At 56.4% G+C, this 18,266-nt stretch overlaps 8 protein-coding genes across 8 annotated transcripts; 5 read left to right on the top strand and 3 right to left on the bottom strand.

Annotated features, from left to right (window-relative positions):
- Window positions 1-274: 274 nt before the first annotated feature.
- pelC (putative pectin lyase C) lies at window positions 275-1,777 on the top strand (the record flags this gene model as incomplete). Its single annotated transcript, XM_037321028.1, has 3 exons — window positions 275-717; window positions 768-870; window positions 923-1,777. 3 exons carry the CDS (start codon window positions 275-277, stop codon window positions 1,775-1,777), a joined length of 1,401 nt encoding a protein of 466 aa, XP_037181042.1.
- Window positions 1,778-2,881: 1,104 nt separating this feature from the next.
- CGCA056_v005778 (uncharacterized protein) lies at window positions 2,882-3,764 on the top strand (the record flags this gene model as incomplete). Its single annotated transcript, XM_037321029.1, has 2 exons — window positions 2,882-3,065; window positions 3,124-3,764. 2 exons carry the CDS (start codon window positions 2,882-2,884, stop codon window positions 3,762-3,764), a joined length of 825 nt encoding a protein of 274 aa, XP_037181039.1.
- A 252-nt stretch (window positions 3,765-4,016) lies between these two features.
- SEO1-4 (putative transporter SEO1) lies at window positions 4,017-5,676 on the top strand (the record flags this gene model as incomplete). Its single annotated transcript, XM_037321030.1, has 5 exons — window positions 4,017-4,164; window positions 4,213-4,377; window positions 4,440-4,525; window positions 4,576-5,513; window positions 5,565-5,676. The coding sequence occupies 5 exons, from the start codon at window positions 4,017-4,019 to the stop codon at window positions 5,674-5,676; spliced, it is 1,449 nt and encodes a 482-aa protein (XP_037181040.1).
- A 293-nt stretch (window positions 5,677-5,969) lies between these two features.
- Window positions 5,970-7,222, bottom strand: ddh-2 (D-2-hydroxyacid dehydrogenase; the record flags this gene model as incomplete). Its single annotated transcript, XM_037321031.1, has 3 exons — window positions 5,970-6,715; window positions 6,770-6,822; window positions 6,876-7,222. 3 exons carry the CDS (start codon window positions 7,220-7,222, stop codon window positions 5,970-5,972), a joined length of 1,146 nt encoding a protein of 381 aa, XP_037181802.1.
- A 1,075-nt stretch (window positions 7,223-8,297) lies between these two features.
- ats1 (N-acetyltransferase ats1) lies at window positions 8,298-8,914 on the top strand (the record flags this gene model as incomplete). Its single annotated transcript, XM_037321032.1, has 2 exons — window positions 8,298-8,340; window positions 8,403-8,914. The coding sequence occupies 2 exons, from the start codon at window positions 8,298-8,300 to the stop codon at window positions 8,912-8,914; spliced, it is 555 nt and encodes a 184-aa protein (XP_037181801.1).
- Window positions 8,915-8,961: 47 nt separating this feature from the next.
- CGCA056_v005782 (uncharacterized protein) lies at window positions 8,962-10,275 on the bottom strand (the record flags this gene model as incomplete). The annotated part of the gene is made up of 1 exon (XM_037321033.1): window positions 8,962-10,275. One exon carries the CDS (start codon window positions 10,273-10,275, stop codon window positions 8,962-8,964), a length of 1,314 nt encoding a protein of 437 aa, XP_037181800.1.
- A 2,056-nt stretch (window positions 10,276-12,331) lies between these two features.
- cdc10 (Start control protein cdc10) lies at window positions 12,332-14,858 on the top strand (the record flags this gene model as incomplete). The annotated part of the gene is made up of 3 exons (XM_037321034.1): window positions 12,332-12,409; window positions 12,492-14,199; window positions 14,254-14,858. The coding sequence occupies 3 exons, from the start codon at window positions 12,332-12,334 to the stop codon at window positions 14,856-14,858; spliced, it is 2,391 nt and encodes a 796-aa protein (XP_037181799.1).
- A 482-nt stretch (window positions 14,859-15,340) lies between these two features.
- PEP7 (Vacuolar segregation protein PEP7) lies at window positions 15,341-17,523 on the bottom strand (the record flags this gene model as incomplete). Its single annotated transcript, XM_037321035.1, has 4 exons — window positions 15,341-16,203; window positions 16,255-17,105; window positions 17,160-17,182; window positions 17,239-17,523. 4 exons carry the CDS (start codon window positions 17,521-17,523, stop codon window positions 15,341-15,343), a joined length of 2,022 nt encoding a protein of 673 aa, XP_037181806.1.
- Between the last annotated feature and the right edge of the window lie 743 nt (window positions 17,524-18,266).

Genomic DNA, 18,266 nt, shown 5'->3' on the forward strand with positions numbered 1-18,266 from the left:
GCGTAGATCGAGGCGCGAGCACGGGGGATTTATCAAGAGGCTTCGGCTCCCATATGGCAACTGCTCTTCGCAACTCTGTTCCTACCAAACTTCTATCTCTTTTGGTTGTCACCTCTCATATCGTCTCTCGTTCCTTTGGCTTGTCACTCTAACCTCTCATTCATTCATTGGGTTCCGGAACTCAACCACGATATTTCCAATTCTTCTTCTACGAACCAACATCAGCCCTTCACCCAGCTTTTTTTAATCTTGGTTCGATCACGACAACTCCACAATGAAGTCGGCTCCCACTCTCTTGGCGGTCTTGGCGGGACTTGCCAACCTTGTTGCGGCTCAGACTGTCTCTGGCAAGCCTGAAGGCTTTGCTACTGGTGTTACTGGTGGTGGCAGCGCAACTGCCGTTACCCCTGCGGATATCACCGAGCTCAAGGAATACCTCACTGACGACGAGCCTCGTGTCATCCTCCTCTCCAAGGAGTACGACTTCACCGAGTCTGAGGGCACCGAGTCCGGCAATGTTTGCGCCAGCTGGGGCACCGGCGCTGCTTGCCAGAAGATCATCCAGGACGACTGCGGCAGCAACCCTGCTTCGACCGAGACTTGGTACAAGGCCCCGACCCAGCCTATTGACGTCGGCAACAACAAGACGATCCTCGGTGTTGGCAACAAGGGCGCTATCAAGGGCAAGGGCCTGCGCATGAGAGGCAGCAACGTCATGTAAGTGCCAACCTAGTTCGTGAATCTTTTCGTGCACTAACAGCCAAAAGCATCCAAAACATTCAGGTCTCCGACTTGAACCCCAAGTACGTTTGGGGTGGTGATGCTATCGGCTTCGATGGCGCTGACCTTGTCTGGGTTGACCACGTCACGGTAAGTCGCATCGTCGTAAGCAACATGGTGATGATGTTGACCCTTGAGACAGACTGCCCGTCCTGGCCGCCAGCACTACGTCTTCGGCTTCAACCCCAGCAAGCGCATCACTCTCTCCAACAACTTCATCAACGGCGAGTCCGACTACTCTACCGGCTGCAACGGATACCACTACTGGACCTTCGAGATGGTCGGCACCGACGACCAGATCACCATGAAGAACAACTACATCTACAAGACCTCCGGCCGCAGCCCTGCCCTCAGCGGTGGCACTCTCCTCCACGCCGTCAACAACGTGTGGGACGACAACGACGGCCACGCTCTCGAGGGTGGCGACACCAAGGCCCGCGGTATCTTCGAGGGTAACGCCTTCATCAACGTCAAGGCTCTCGTCTCCGACTACCAGGGCAGGCTGTTCTCCTCCCCCGACGCCACCACCAACGCTCAGTGCAAGACCGCCCTCGGCCGCGCCTGCGAGGTCAACGTCTTCGACACCACCACCTCCACCGACTTCTCCAAGCTCAAGGACACCTCCTTCTTCAGCGAATTCTCCGGCTTCTCCATCGCTTCCGCCGAGTCCGCCAGCTCCATCAAGACCAGCGTCCCCAACAACGCCGGTGCCGGCAAGCTCAGCTCGTCCAGCAGCTCTTCTGGATCTACCAAGTCTGCTGACACCGTTGCCGAGGCTGCTGCCACTACCCCTGCCGCCACCTCTGCTGCTGCTCCCGCCGCCGCTGCCACCAGCGCTGCTGCCAGCTCCGGCTCTGGCTCCGGCTCTGGCTCCGGCTCTGGCTCCGGCTCTGTTGCTCTCTACGGCCAGTGCGGTGGCCAGGGATACTCTGGCGCTACTTCTTGCGCCTCTGGCAAGTGCGAGTTTGTCAACGACTGGTACTCCCAGTGCGTCTAAGCAACTTCTATGCCATGATCCGGGTTCTGTCGAGGCCGATGGACCGTTCTGTGATACCCATCTGTTAGTCTTGAGAGGCACACGCATTCTTGTAACATTGTCATCGCACATATATTCCTTGTAAATATCTTTGAGGCCAGGGGCTAAGTAAAATAAAACCAACCAGCGTCTTGCACTACTTTTATCTGGCTCCAGACGATCAGTGATCCAGCATGTGAATTGCAAGGCTACGTTTGTCTCAGGCGACTGGTCCATTTTAGCCCTTTTCACGGGGCAAAGCGTTTGCTAATGTACCCATTGGGGCCACCGTAGGCAACTGAGACCAAGGCAGGTAGGCAGGCGGCAGAAGTGTTTCGCGATGGGAAGTGGCTTGTGTTTCCCTCAAATTCCATCAGGTGTCACTTCAGCACTTCTACCTACCATGGGCATAGATATTAAAGTGGCAGCAAGTATGTAAAAGTGTTCGGTTCTGAGTTCGATCGCGTCTAGGACGCCGGATTTAAACTTCATGTACCTCAGGCATCGGAGAGTTGATTGCGGCTGAAGACACCAAGGCGATGCGTCGATGGCGGGCTGTCTCTAATAGTCTCATGGATTAGAGGGATCTCTCCGCAGCTGCATCTTGGCACTTCGTGCTCTCATTGGGTTGGAAACGCATGCTTCATATACCATGTCTGAGACTTCCACAGCCTGGCCCCAGGAAACAGGGCACATTCGGAACAGTATTGTAGTCTGCGAGGTAGTGACATGGTCTGCCAATGTCCTGAGATCCTGCAAGTCTTCGTAAAAGAGGCTGGTTATTGCGCGTAGACATTGACAATCTTGATCACGGCCAAAAGATGGTGATGAGCCTCGAGTTACTTTACCTTTTCAGTATCTTAGAGTAAACTTTAAATCTTGCCGGGGAGAGTCAGTTGCAAGCCTTCTATATTAGCTGCGATGGCTTTTCCATTTCAGCTGTAGTGAGTCAGATTCTGTTGTCTCTTGCGTGGCTTAAGCTAAGCTCAACTCCCATCACAGACATCGCGCGGCATGCGAATGCGCAATTGTGAGTGTGATAAGAGCATTTGAAATACGTACATGGAAGTCCTCTCGCAAAATTTCATGTCTAATGACGGAGGCAGGACAACATCCTATAGCTGCTTCTGCACCGCAAGCTCGGATGGATTCAGCAACATCATTGCCACTGCTGTTGCGAAGAACTGCGGCCAGCTGAGCGCGGAGGTCGCGAGCGCAACGCAGGTGTTTGATGCATATTGCCAACTTGGCAAAGCTGATGAAGCCACAGGTTGTTATACTGAGAACCTCTTCTATGTCTGTATGTTGCTAACATCACCGGTGGAAAGATGTTAGTGGGCCAACTTCGACGACAGGCGGCAGTATTCCGACCTCCTCACCAGCCTCTTCTACCGCTGAACCATCATCTGGTCTTTCTACTGGAGCTGTGATCGCCGTCAGCACCTGTGTATCTCTCGTCACTATCGCGATATTCACCACTGCCTATTTGTTATGGCGTCGACGCCGTGCCAACAGGAAACCCCCAAGCGTCGAGGCACATGCCGAAGTGTTTGTGGAGAACGGAGAACGGAAAGGAGCTCAAGGAAATGATGGCACGGTAGAAAATTTCAAGGCAGAGCTGGATGCCAGGAATGAAATAAATGAGTTGCCAACTCCGCCGCCGGACCATGCACGAGCTCCAATGAGGGCAGTAATGGTAGTTATTGAGAACAGGGCAAAGCTCATAAATTATAATCAATCTTTTCCTCTTTTCACTCTGGATATTGTACAAACCTCGGAGTTGAGAAAGTCCACAGGACACGCCAGCACCGAGGTTCGGCGGAAGCCCGACTGCAACGCTCACGCAATGATGCGAGAAATTGCACCATCGTCGGGGTCCCTTTTGACACACCAAACTGACAGCCGGACAAGCTCAGATGAACCAACCACGAATCTCGGGAGCCGATGCAAGATAAGACGTCGGCAATAATGCCACGCGGTCGCTAATACCGGCACGCGGGTCGGGGCCTAGGCCGGTGCTTGGTGCCTTCGCAGGGACTCCGGCCCCTGCTTGCCGGTGATGTGCTCCGGTATTGTGGTGACGACTTTGGGGATTTCTTAGTTGAGAGGGAGAATAGAGAATGATTGTATTTATTAAGATCAAAGCGAATGCGATTGTCTGAAAGACTAGTGGGGACGTACCAACGTCCTAGGCATCGCGTGTCTGAAGCATCTACCCATCATGACCGAGCCTGCACGCCGGTGGTATCACTGGTTCTCACCCAGCGATAGTCCCGAGGAACGCAAGCTGATCCTCAAGCTGGATCTACTCATCGTTCCCTATGCTTTCATCCTCTACTGGGTTAAGTATATGGACCAGACCAACATCAGTATGGCACCCTCAACCCACCAGGCCGATGTGAATTGACACGTTCTAGATAATGCATACGTATCAGGAATGGCTGATGAACTCGGCTTCCATGGGAATGAGTTGGTTCAGTTCCAGACCATCTTCGTCGTGGGAAACGTGGTCGGCTTGCTGCCGTTCATCTACCTGTTCCCTCGAGTACCGATGCACATTCTGGTGCCGACCCTCGATTTAGGTGAGCTACGCCTCAGGCTGCGAATCGTCTGCAATAACATAGGCTGACTCTTGTCGAATAAGGATGGGGACTGTTCACTCTGCTCCAGTACCGCGCCCAAAGCTATGGTGAGATCATGGCCTACCGGTTCATGGTATCTTTGTTCGAGGTTGGTCTCGGTGTTCCGCATCCCGAAGTGCCTGCTGACGCGTTTTAAAGGCCTCGTACTTCCCTGGCGTTCACTTCGTTCTTGGCTCCTGGTACCGAAGCGATGAGATCGGTCGCCGGGGTGGCACATTCTACATCGGCCTCACGCTCGGTACCCTCACGGCGTCCCTCCTCCAAGCCGCGGCAACGACCTACCTCGACGGCGTCCACGGCCTACGAGGCTGGCGCTGGCTCTTCATCATCAACGCCATCATCACCCTCCCCCTGGCCTTCATCGGCTACTTCATCTGGCCCGGCACGCCCGCCAAACCGAACAGACTCGTGGTGAAGAAGTCCGAACTCGACCTCGCGCGCTCGCGCCTCGAAAAGACAGGCAGCTCCGTCAACAACACCCCCTTCTCGTTCAATCTCCTGAAGCGCGTCTTCACCGACTGGCGCTTCTACCTCCTCGTGTTGTGGGACGTCTTCTTCTTCAACACCAGCTCCAACAGCGCCGCCTTCCTCCTGTGGATCAAGAGCCTGGGGCGGTACAGCACCGCCGAGATGAACAAACTCAACGCCATCAGCCCCGGCCTGGGCATTTTCTTCGTTCTGTTCATCAACTTCAGCGCGGACCTGTGGATCGGCCGGCCTGCGGCCATCACCCTCGCCTCGGCGGTCAACTTCACCGGGCTCGTCATCCTGGCGGCCTGGAACGTGCCGGAGGCGGCGAAGTGGTTCGCCTTCAGCACGTCGTACTCTGCGGTAGCCGTGTCCTCGGTGCTGTACGGCTGGGCGAACGTCATTTTGAAGAACAACATTGAGGAGAGGGCGTTGACGCTGATTCTGATGACGGCGATCGCGACGTCGACGAATGCATGGATTCCGCTGTTTGTGTATCCTACCGTTGAGGCGCCGAGGTTTCCGAAGGGCTATGTCTATTCTGCGGTCATGGTTGTGTGTTTAGTGGTTACGACGCAGGTTGTCAGAGTGTTGTTGGGGACTCAGGGGTAAGATTCGTTGTTTCTGTGTCGGAGAATGAGTGGCTAACAGACATACAGAGAGAAACGCCAGCCCCGGTCGCAGGATTCGTCCGTTGCAGAGGGCGCTTCGACGTCTGTCGAAGGTGACCATGATCGAAAGACATCGTCTCCGCGGATTGACGCTGTTTGATTGGAAAGGCACGGAATGACGCGGGTACTGAGACCTGAGCGAGAGCGGAAGGCTTCATATGGGCATGCATGTCTTTGTGGCTATGTGAGCAATACCGAATGTCTCATTCGAGGCAGTCTTATATGCGAGTTGCCACATTTGTGCAGGATGAGTCGGTTTTCCTGTGGCAAAGTAGCCATATTGAGTGAGCCATGGATGCTTGATACAAGCGCCGTTGAGAGAAACCTTCTTGTTCATCAAGAATGAGATCATTACACACAATCGCTGTTGGATCAGTCTACAGTACAAACAGTCTAATAACCCTCCTTCTTGTTGACAACGTTGACAAGTCTCTTCCCCTGACTCAACCGCTCCAAATTCAGATCCAAAATCCCCAGGATCCGCTCCGTGTAACTCGTCGACATACCGCTGATATGCGGCGTAATCAACAGATTCTTGGCCTTCCACAGCGGATGTCCCTCGGGCAGCGGCTCCGGGTCCGTCACGTCCAGCGCCGCGCCGCGGATGAGCCCGTCGTCCAGCGCCTTGATCAGGTCGTCCGTGTTGACGATCGGCCCGCGCGCAATGTTGGACACGAACGTCTTCTTCGGGGACAGGATGCGGAACTCCTCCGCCGCGAGCAGGTGGCTCGTCTTGTCGGTCAGCGGGGTCGCGACGACGAGCAGGTCGAGCCCGGAGCCGAGGAAGGCGTGCAGGTCGGCCTTGGAGGCGCCCGAGAACCACTGGGCGGGGAACTTGCCCTCCGGGTCGCCGAGGCCGGGCGGCGAGTAGCCGTTGTCGCGCTTGGAATCGGGCGTCGGGCGCGGGTGCAGAGTGTAGGCGTGCACTTTGAAGCCGAGGGCGGTGGCTACGCGGGCGGTTTGGCGGCCGATGCTGCCGTAGCCGAGGATGCCTCTGGGGATGAGGTTAGTGAGATGGTCTGGTGATGGGGGGAGTGTGTTGAGGGAGTGAACTTGCATTGTGCGACCGACGGCGTCTTCTACCCAATCATTTCCGCGAGACCACTTTCCTTCGCGGAAGTTGTCAATGTACTTGGGAACTGTTGGGTTGATGAGCACTCATGCGGTGTAACCTGAAGGGTTAAGCAACTCACGTTGATGCTGGAATGAGAGGTAGGTTGAGATGATCCATTCGGAAATCTGAGGTCTGCGCGGGGGTCAGTTGACCGACGGCCTCACTAGATACTAAAGAAAACTCACCCGTGGACACCGTTCGCCGTCGCAAAGACTGCATCCGTGTCCGTAAACAGCGGGTGCTTCAAGATGTGGTTCGCGCCGGCGCTCTGCAGCTGCACGTACTGCAGCTTCGGCGCCTGCTCCGGGTCCGGGAGAGCGCTGCCGGTGAGCAGGATCGTCACGTCCTTCCACTCGCTCTCGTTAAAGGTGCTGCCGGGCTTCTTCTCGGGGAAGCCGAGCTCGTGGTGGACGACCTTGAGATCCGGGAACTGGGAGTGCAGCTTGGCATAGAAGTCGTCGTCGGGCTTAAACTGGGAGAGGATCAGGAGCTTCTGGCCCTTGAGGGTCGGGTTTGGCGGCGGGAGGAGCATGATCATTTGGTTTTTGGTGTTGGCGTGAGGAATTACTCGGTAAGAGGAATGAAGCAGATGTGAGGCTTGGTGTTGTTTATGAACAGATGTGAAGTATTGATAAGCAGGAGTTTGAGCGCGGACGGGATTCAGGTTGGCGGGTTTCAGCTGGTCGGATCACAAATAACGGACAGAGGAAGCTCTCTCTCTCTCACACCGACCCATCCACCAGCGGAAGTCATGGCATAATCACAGCAGTAATGTACCCTGAAATGGAGGGGCATTGGAGCTGGTGCGGGGGGTCCAGTCTTCCAGTGTTTGGTTCGCTGGCCTCTGAGCGCATCGCAGGGCCAGATGGCGCAACAGGAAGGTCGGAACGCCGCCGATGCGAGTGTGTGGGGGGGAGTTCAGACGGTTGGCTCAATGGAATTGCGTATCTTTTGACTCGTCAATGGCGTCTGCGGCCAAGGGTCCTCACATCATTCATTCGTTGCTCGCTCCATTCGCGGGATTGGGGGACTCCGGCCCGGTGTCGGCGGCAATCGAACATGTCCGCCGGAGCCTGGCTGGATGTTTCTGCCGATAAGGCCGGTGACGCGGAGAATAGCTGGCTGAACTGAGGAAACATTGCAGATTGCCTCGGGAGCTGTCGACTGGGGATTGAAGCTCTATTCCCTGTCGCTACAGATGGATGATAAGATACCGATAGATGACTGCCATTCCCCTACCCCTCATCCCCACACCACCAGCTATCTAGCTGGTCCAGTCTCTTATTTCGTGGCGGTACTTTGCTCACATCTCCTATACACAATCTGCTTTTGAGGCTATAGATGTTGTAGATATGCTTGCCTTGATGCATCCTGACTCATCCTGACTCGGCCCAGCTGATGAAACACAAGTCCCGAAGGCGGTGAAAACAAACATAAATCTAACGTTGGTTGAGGGGCGCATGCATGATTTCTTCTCCACCTTCGACATAGGCGCGCCCTTTGAGAACCAGGTTGAGCCGTATAAATAATCTTCTGTCTGCAATTGAGGCTCTGCAACAAGCTATCTTGTGCCCAAGACACTACATACCGGCAACTCATTCTCTAAAATGGCCCCCTCAAACTCAACTGTCCGCCATGCGCGACGCGAAGGTAAGCCAGTAGCCTATCTTGCTGTCATGGAGGCGGGGGTCCATGAACTGACACTGCCCCAGATATTCCCATCATCCTCTCCCTGATCAAGGAGCTGGCGGACTACGAAAAGGAACTTGATAGCGTCCAGGCCACCGAGGAGTCACTCGGAAACACCATCGCCTTCGCCCCGGACGACCAGACCGCCTACACGGCGGGCAAGCCCGTGACGGAACCCACATCCCCCAGCAGACCCGCGAGGTGCCTCATCCTGTTCAACGAAGCGGGCGAGGGTGTCGGCATGGCCCTGTACTTTTACAACTACAGCACATGGCGCGCCAAGCCCGGTGTCTATCTCGAGGATCTCTACGTACGCCAGACGGAGCGCAAGAAGGGCTATGGCAAGCGCCTCTTGGTTGAGCTAGCCAAGGAGGTCGTCGCCATGGACGGAGGCCGACTTGAGTGGGTGGTGCTCAAGTGGAACGAGCCGAGTATCAAGTTTTACGAATCCATCGGCGCCAAGGCCATGGACGAGTGGGTTGGCATGCGTGTTGACGGTGACGCTCTGCCGAAGCTGGCTGGCTTGCTAGACTAGATAGAGTGGGAGCTGGGGTATAATAACAGAAACAAATAGACAAGGCACTAGTTTCCGCCAACTATCTGTCCCTGGGCATCGACGCCCTCAAAGATTCCAAGTTGAGGGCCCGATGCGATGGGCGGGCTAGTCAAAGGGTTACCCCAGACAAACTCACGCCCGTGCCGCCCCTTTTTATCGCTTTTAGTCTCCTCCACGTACGATGACGCCTGCCATAACCTGCTGAACTCCCTCCGAAGCTTTCTGTCGCTGTATGGAACCTCGCGCACCAGCTGTTGGGTCTGTGAGTATGGGCCGTCATCCGTCTTGCCCGTCAACCGGGTTCTCTTTCGAGACCGTGGTCTCTCGATTTCGCGGACGGGAATTGAGGCATACGCCGACCACGGGAAGTCCCCCTGCTTACTCTTCTCCATAGCAACTGGCCTGCGTGGAGCCAGTTTCCACAAGACCTCAGGCGCATCACCGCTGACAATCGAGCGCAACAAATCCCATTCATTGCGCTCCACTGGTGGCACAAGCCTGTCTGCCGTCCTCTTCCACCAAATACGTACTTTCTTTGTTTTCCTCTGGGTTGCTGTTTCTCGGCCCCATACGTCGTTCTCGGGGACGAACTTTTCAGGCTTGAAGTTGTCAAGTTCAGTTCGAGGCCAGCAATCCGATGGCGTATCGCGTTGCTGCGTCTTTTGGGAGGTGTAGAACTGGGTGAGCTTTTTGATGTCCCAGTTGTCTTCGATGGGACTGAGCTTCTGGCGAACCCAGGGCGTGGGATCGGTCCGGTCGAACACGCGCCTCGTCGGGGGAATCCTTTTGAGTCTCTGCAGCTTTCTGGCCTTCTGGATGTCTCGTTCTGAGTCAAACACTTGCATTTGTTTCTCGAGCTCGTTGATGTCCACGGGAGGATCGGGTTCCTTCTTGACAAAGTCGGCCATGAGCTCACGGCGTCGCCGGCCTAACTTCCCAAACACGAGCCATAAAACCTTGCGGAAGCGGTCTGTGTCGCCCAAGAGCGCGGCATTGAGGATGACAAGCTTCCTCTTACCTTCCGCGAGGGCTTTTGTGCGCAGGAAGTGTTCTTCTCGTTCTCGGCCATGGTCGCGCCCACGAGTGGGCAATTTGGCTGCTGCCGAGGCAGCTCTCGCTCGCTCTCGTCGAAAGCCGTCCTTGACCCAGTCCTCCAGGTAAGAACGGCAGATGAGCGGGAAGTATGTGGTAGCGCGGAGGAGGTGGCGGTAGAGGTGAAGGGGTCGGATAGGCCTCGGCAGGGGGATAACGGCGGTGGACGTAGCGGTCGCGGCTTGGAGGTGGCTCCAGACCTTCTTTTGCGGTGTGGGGTTTCGGATCGGGAGGCGGACCTTGGGCATGGTGATGGTGGAGCAGCAGGAGGCTGGTAAGAGACCGACAATCAGGGATAGGGCGGCAGGGACATTGTTGTTGCACTCGGCTGGTGTCTCGCAGTCGGGCAGAGACGCATGTACCGTTGCCGGAGTCGGTGTCGATACGAGTATCGATGTCGAACAGGATGCATGCAGGACGGAGGTAAGGTACGGTGCAGAAATTTGGAGATTTGGCTGCAGCGGTGACGGGGACTGGCTGGAGCTTCATCGGATCTGCCTCAGGAGCCGAGGGGAAAGTGGCCCAAGCTTCCTGGGATGGGGGGGCAGTTGCCGTAGAAAAGTGTTATTTACAAGGCAAGAACAACAGAGGTTCGATGTTGTTGAAAATGGCATGAATTGCTAATTGAATATTGTTGAATACTGATACCTAAGAAAAGGTCTAATTAGTCTTTTCGTCAGCTGTTTAGTATGCAGTATTTACATCTTGAAGCATAGCTACGTGAGAATACCATTCGAGATCAGACTGCTTGTTGGCAAAGTAGGTACCCAGCATTGAAGTCTGAACCAACAATCATCAACCATCAAGAATTAACTGCCGATCTTAAGGTAATCGTTAACTGTTTACATGTTAGGTAAGATACTCATCGTGACTGGCTCTGGTAAAGGGACTGGAGGTGGACGCGATAGTAAGAGGCCCGGGCCCGGTCTGCGATAAGGGCACCCGCGGCACGTCGACTACGCGTCACCGACGCTCCCCCCTCGCAGGCCGACGTGAATGCCCTTTCACTTTTCGCGGTGAGCAGGGCCGGTACGTACCGTCAGTGCCCCACCTTCCACCAGCAATCCAGCAGTCTGAGTGGCCCGTGCAGCTCGCTTAAGCAAATGGGAAGGCACGAATTCTGGCTCGCACCTGCTTGCTCTGTGTGTCTCTGCTGGCAGCCCCCTCCAGCAAGCACACGGTCCCCCCCCCCCCCCCCCCCTCTCGCCGCCCTCTTCCCTCTGTAAATTGGACGCGACACGCTCAAAAGACCGACACGCCCTTTTTCGCGAAAACCGCGAATCGACACGTCCACCACTTTTAATTGAAATTCCATTTCGGGAACCCGCTGCGGACCTTTTTCTCATTTTCGGTCCCCGGACGACGGCTGGGCGACAGGACCATTTGCGAATACCTGATATCCACCTCCAGTCCGATAATTCAGCTTTCTGCCGAATACCCTACCGATTCTCTGTACTCTGTACTGACTGTGAACTCTGCCGGCGGGTCGTTTCTGTTGCGAATACCTACTTCGCACTTTTGCACTGGGCTGCCAATCCTCTTATTCTCCGTCTCTCTCCTCTCCTCTCTCGGTCTCTCCCCCCAGCACCTGAACCACCACTCTCGGATTCCGGTCTAGATCCCCTTTGAGACGACCACCCAACCCTTGACGGCATCTGAAGCGCCTATCCGCCCTACGCCATTTGCCATTTACGCCATTCCGACTATTACTCTCAACCGTCGTTCAGTAGTACATTGGTTTCCCTTTGGCGTATCCCCCTAACCATCGCCTGTCATCCTTCCACCACTCAAGTTGCTTGCGTTGCCGCATCAGCATCGCACAAAGCTGCCAAAGCACCGAGCCGCCGCGCAAAGCGATCCGACAAAACGCTCGCCTGCCCATCCACGCACACCAAGAAAGCCCCGGCCGGCTGCACGCATTCACAATCCGACTCTTGTCGACCGCCAAAGCTGTCGCAACCACAACTACCTCATTCCTCGACCCTGCTTCCTCCATATCTGGAAAGCCACCGCCGCCGCCGCCGAGTGATCGACCATCCTCGCCCACCACCTCTGCCTCCCTTCCGAACCCCCTCTTGATCGCATCGCCTCCCGTCGCAGCTCCCGCCTCCAATGCCCTAGTGCCAGCGGCACATGTCTTCGACCACCGTCACAGCTAGTCAACCCACTTCACATTCCTTCCATCTTCCCCGCGACTCCTCCTTTCCGGCTGCGCAACCACACGACTACCCCGGGAAACCAACTCCCACCGCCATGATGCCTTCAGCATCACAGTCCCAACCTTCGTCGCAACAGTCTTTTACCATGAGCCAGCAGAGCCAGGGCGGCTACCGCGGCTATGCCGACGCCAGGCTTGCCAATGAAGCCCCCCAGATCTATAGCGTGAGTGAAGTCGGCTCGCATTCGTGCTACCCTGGCACACCTACCTGCCTTTGGGGCATTCGCATTGACATGACAGATATAGGCCGTCTACTCGGGCGTCGATGTATACGAAATGGAGGTCAACGGTGTTGCCGTCATGCGCAGGCGGCAGGACAGTTGGCTCAATGCGACCCAGATTCTCAAAGTTGCCGGTGTCGACAAGGGAAAACGCACAAAGATCCTCGAAAAGGAGATCCAGATTGGCGAGCACGAGAAGGTCCAAGGAGGCTACGGAAAATACCAGGGCACATGGATCAAGTTCGAGCGCGGTGTTGAAGTCTGCCGCCAGTATGGCGTCGAGGAGGTTCTCCGTCCGCTGTTGACATATGATATGGGCCAAGATGGCGGTGTTGCCGGCCGAGGAGACTTCAACACTCCAACCAAGGAACAGGCCATGGCTGCGCAGAGGAAACGTCTGTACAACGCCGGAAACGAGGCAAGGTCCAACGGCATGGCTGGCATCAACGGCACCTTCTTCAAGAACATCTCCACCACTGCGTCTCACGCTGTCGCTGCTATTAGCAAGGCACGATTCGACTCTCCCGGACCTAGGGGTCGCAATGGACCCGCGAAAGCACCCAGCTTCAGCCGCCAGAGCTCCATGCAGAACGGCGACGACTTCCCCGGCAACTCCCAGCAGAGCTATGCTTCCGACTACGGCCAGCACGTCGACTCGGCGTACTCTACTCAACAGACCAGCCAACAGTTTGACGGTCCGGAGCCGCCCCGCAAGCGCCAAAGAGTCACCATGACCCCCGCCGAGAGCTTCGGCGGCTACAACAATTCGATGGAAATGTACCAGGGCGCCTTCCCCGGATCTCCTACGGAGCCTAATGAGTCCTTCATCTACTCTCAAGCGAATGTGCCCGCACACGATGGCCACAGCCCACTCACACCGCTCCCCTTTGAGATGTCTCCGGACGCCGAACACAAAAGGAGCATGTTGATGAGTCTGTTCATGGACTCTGCGGCTTCGGATCAGTCCAAGCATGAGATGCTTCGCTCATTGGCCCCTATTGAGCTAGATATGCCCATTGACCAGCAAAGCCACACAGCCCTTCACTGGGCTGCTACGTTATCGCGTATGCCGCTCTTGCGCGCACTCATCGCTGCCGGCGCCAGCCCCTTCCGTGTCAACGCCTCGGGAGAGACCGCTTTGGTGAGAGCTTGTGTAGTGACAAACTCGATGGATCTCGGCTCCTTCCCTGATCTGCTGGATGTTCTCGGAAGCACCATTGAGGTCCGCGATAGCAAGGGACGCACTGTTCTGCACCATATTGCCATGACTAGCGCCGTCAAGGGTAGGAACGCGGCCAGTCGGTATTATTTGGAAAGCCTTTTGGAGTGGGTGGTAAGGCAAGGCAGCGTGCCCAACGGTCAAGCGGCGATCAATGGCAACGGAAGCAGTGCGCCCGCCAGTTCTCAGTCCCAACCGCAGTCGCAACCGAAGATGGGCATCGCACGCTTCATGACTGAGATTGTCAACGCCCAAGACCACGCCGGTGATACGGCTCTCAACATTGCGGCAAGGATAGGCAACCGCAGCATCATCTCGCAGCTCCTCGAGGTCGGCGCAGACGGCAACATTGCCAACCGTGCTGGTCTCCGGCCTGTGGACTTTGGTATTGGAGTCGAGGCTGCAGATGAGGGCAACAACATGGCCAATGGTACCGAGCTAAACGGGGAAACTGAGAAGAACCGTGCCGCGAGCAGCGAGCGCGCAAAGGAGAGCAGCGATGACATTGTCTCCTGTGAGTAAACATCCAGTTTCCAGTAGTAGATTTTCCCGCTGACGGCCCCCCTAGCCATCACACATCTTCTTAGCGAAGCAAGCTCCACCTTCCAGAACGAAATCAAGACGAAGCAGGCCGGGATCGAGTCCCTGCACTCAACACTCCGCACCACATCAGCACAGCTGGGCGAGGCAAGGCGAAACCTCGAAGCCATGCAGGCGACGCTGAAGAAGCAACAACTGGCCCGCCAAAAGATCTCGAACCTCAGACACGCCCGCGAGGAGGAACAGGTCCGCCTGATGCAGGAGCAGAACCGCGCAGGCCGCACCGACGCCCTCTCGTCGTCGTGGGAGACGGAACTGGGCGCGGCGCTGGAGACGGCCGACAACGGCGAGGAGGCCGCCATGCTGCCCTCGGCGGCGGTCCTGAAGGCAAGGCTAAGCGCCGTCTCGGCGCGACGCGACGTCACGCGTAAGATGGCCGCTGCCCTCAAGGGGCGAAGCAAGGACGTCGAGATCAAGTACCGTCGCGTGGTGGCCATCAGCACCGGCGTGCCTGAGGACCAGGTCGACGCCGTTGTGGATGGTCTCCTACGCGCGGTGGAGAGCGAAAAGGGCGAGTTGGAAGTCGACCGCGTCAGGAGATTCCTCGGCGGCGTCGAGGGCGTGGTGCATTAATGAAGCTGCTGCGGTGATGTTCTAGACGTTCGTTGTGTTGGTGTCATACCCCGTCGGAGAAGCCCCCTTTTTGGAGCAGGAGGAAAAAGGACCATGGACCGGCCCGTTTATTGATGTTTGTTTTTTTATATACTACAAAGAGTGGGAAGGCATAAAACCCAGTGCTTTTTTCTAAAGGGAAAAGACAGGGCGTTGGCAGGCTGTTTGGCATTATTGTAGGGCTGCACGGGTGGATATCTGATGATTGGAACTTCATACGATTTCAAAATTTGATGGCCTTGAACGGAGCAACCTGTGAAGTGTGTGAGTGTGCGCAGTGCGAGCTGAGCCTACAAATGCTTTGCTTTGATGCGCCATCCTAAATCCTACTTGATAAAAAAGCTCCCTTCCCCAAACGCCGTGCAATGCTGCTTTGGATACTATTCCGGCAAGATCTGTCTGTTCATATATTACGTCCTCGTGATATATTACGGGCTGTCTTTTCACCGCGTGATACCGGACGCGTACAGCCCCTCCCACCGCTGCTCGACTCCTCCCACGAGCTTCTTGGCCTTTTCAATCTCCCTGTCGAGCTCTTCCACGTTACGAGTGAGGGCGCTGACCTCTTCGAAGCGCCTCGCCCCGCGCGCCGAGTCCACCATCTGCTGCACCATGAACTTTTGCTCCTCAAGCACAATGAGGCGCTCGCGGGCCTCCTTCTCCTCCGTCTCCAGCTGCGATACAGCGGTGCTGGTCTCGCTGGCCTGGCTCGCCGTCTCGGATTCTGCGAGTTCTCCGTTCCGGAGGGGCGAGAGGTGCAACGATGACGAGGAGCCGTTGGCGCTGCCCTGAAGAGCGAGCAGCCGCGAGGAATGCGACGACCGGGAGCGGAGGATTTGAGGGACGGACTTGAGGGTGAGCATGTGGGTATGCAGGAAAGTAGATGCGGCTGCGTAGACAGCTTGTTGTAAGCGCAGCTGTGTTTTGGATTTCGTCTTCATGTCGCGTAAGCGGCGCGCCGCCGTGTCGTATTTGGTAAAGGCATCGGTGAGTCGTTTGCGAATCTTCGAGGCCTCTTGGATCTGGGCGTGAGTTGGTGGAGGTTTTGGTGCCTCAGACCCATCCTCGCTTTCTGGCTGCAGCGCCAGCAGTGTGCGTTGGAAAATAGGCATGAGCTGCCGGATGCCGCGCTCAAACTGGCGAAGTGTCTCGTAGGCGCGCTGATCCGGGGGTTTATGCATAATGGTAGCGGCAAAATCACGTTTGGAAAATATCGTGTGGTTGCAATCGCGGCACATTCGCACATCGACACTCAGCTGGCCAGGCTGAGCCGTGGTCGGGGGCTTCTCCGTCGCCGGGTTCGTGGCTGGTCCTGTTAGGCGCGGTTCTCCGAGTGACGCCGATGCGCAAGACTCACGATTCGCTACGCTCAATCCCACTTCGCTCGAACAGCCCGTCAATGGGTCGGCGCAAACCACCCGCCCGCATATTCGACAATGGTGGCGCCTAAATGTCCATGACCCAAACTCTTGCTGGCAGAAGGGGCATTGTGTGACAGAGGCGTCGTCCTCCCAGGTAACCACCGACTGCTCCAATAATTTCCTCTGATTTTTCTGGCCCGTCAGCGTCGCTACTGGGGCCAGCAGGTTGTTGCTGTTGGTCGTGACGTCTTCGGGGGCATTCGCAAGCAGCTGCGTAAGCTTCGTTAAACGCTTCTCCAGTCTGGCCACCTCGAGATTCTGCCTCTCCACCCTCTTTCGGCGCATTTCCGCAAAAGCCGACGTGTGGTCGATTAACACGCCATTGTGGTCATTGTAGCCGTCCCTCGACTTGTAGCACGTCTCGCACACTCTAACCCAATACCCCCGCACGGGGTCGTGCTGGGCGGACCTCGCCAGCCTCATCTGGTACATGGTGTGCTCCTCGCAGAACAGCCTGCCGCATTTCCTGCAGTTGATGCTGCCGTTAACAGCGCCCAGGCCCTTTGCGCATGTCGGGTCGGTGCATCGGTCGTTACTTGTCTGTCGCTGCCAATGCGATCGGGTGATGAGCTCGTCCGGATCGATCGGGCCCTCGACGAGTCTGGCGGTGGTGGGCGGGGCAATGGGCAGGGACTCGTTGGATTCGAAGACATCGAGGCCTCTGAGCTTTTGGTTGATCATGGAAAGCGGCTGGAACTTTTTGGCCTTGAGGACCTGCTTGTCGAACCAGGTCCTGACTTCATCCTGTTCGACCTCGGGAAGCTCTTGGTGGTTGTCGTCGATGTGTCTGAGGAGTGTCAGAGACTAGGGTCAGAGTCGCAAGACGGGCGGCAAAGGTCACCTGTTTAGTTGAAGCAGCGTCAACTGTATGGAGGGATTAGCAATGGGCCGAGAGGCATCGCGAAGGGGAGATGACTGACCATTTCCTCGTCGCATATTGGGCAGACCAGCTTTGAGCTTGTGGCGGAGGACCTGGAGGGGCCGCCAACGCTGATGTTTGACGTCAGGTCTTGGGAATAGTCGGGGAGTGGACTCGAGACTGGCGGCGATGCCGAGGAGGAGTTGAGCGACAGGGTGCTTTCGGAGGGAGCAAAAGGACTCGGCGTTCGCTGATGGCCACGACCGTGGACTGCAGGAGGCGTGGGAGGGGCAAGGCCTTTCCCGCTGCCCAAGATGCGACCGCCTCCCAGCTTGCGGCCGGACATGGTGGAAGAGAGGGGAGCTCACGCGACCATCCAGGTCGTGGAGGGAGGGGTTTCCGGCGACAAAGGCGGGTAGGATAAACAAACAAAGAAACGAGGTCGGGAAGACGGTGAGGGGGGAAACGAGGTTGAGGAGGTGACGATGGCCAGGACGAGGCGAGACGAGACGAGACGAGGAGGGGGTCCGAGTATCCGCGGTGTGTGCTGTGCAGCGTAAGGTAGGTATTCGTAGGTAGGCACGTAAGGTATTCGTAGGTTATGCAGGCAGGCGAGGCAGAATAGAGCAAGAGTAAAGCAAAAGCACAGCACAGCACAACGCAGCACACGATGTGCTGTTTGTTGCAGGATGCGAATGCAGATGACGGAGGAAGAGGAGTGGTTCGTTGTGGTCCCTTGGTGGTTCCTGCTGGGACCTCGTCGGTGTCGCAGCGTAAGGTAACTTGTAAGGTCAGGCAGGTAGTAGAGAGGTGACAGCCGCAGTTGGTTCCAGTTCCAGGTTCCCGTGCTCGTCAGGCACTTTCCCTGCTGGGGGGGAAGGGGGTCTTTGGGCAGCCTGCCAGTGCTGAGTGGCTCTCCAGGTGCAGTGCAGTTGGTTGGGGGCAGAGCTGGAGACTTGATGACTGGGCATTGAGCGGTCACGATGCAAGGAGGGGGGGTACGTACTGCTTAGACCAGGACCTTGTAAAGTAGATGCAGTAGTATTTTGCAGGGAAAAGTACTTGCAGCTGACGGAAGCACAGGCGGTG

The sequence above is a fragment of the Colletotrichum aenigma genome, assembly GCF_013390185.1.
Source record: "Colletotrichum aenigma strain Cg56 chromosome Unknown KSG_Cg56_contig03, whole genome shotgun sequence".
Lineage (NCBI taxonomy): Eukaryota > Fungi > Ascomycota > Sordariomycetes > Glomerellales > Glomerellaceae > Colletotrichum > Colletotrichum aenigma.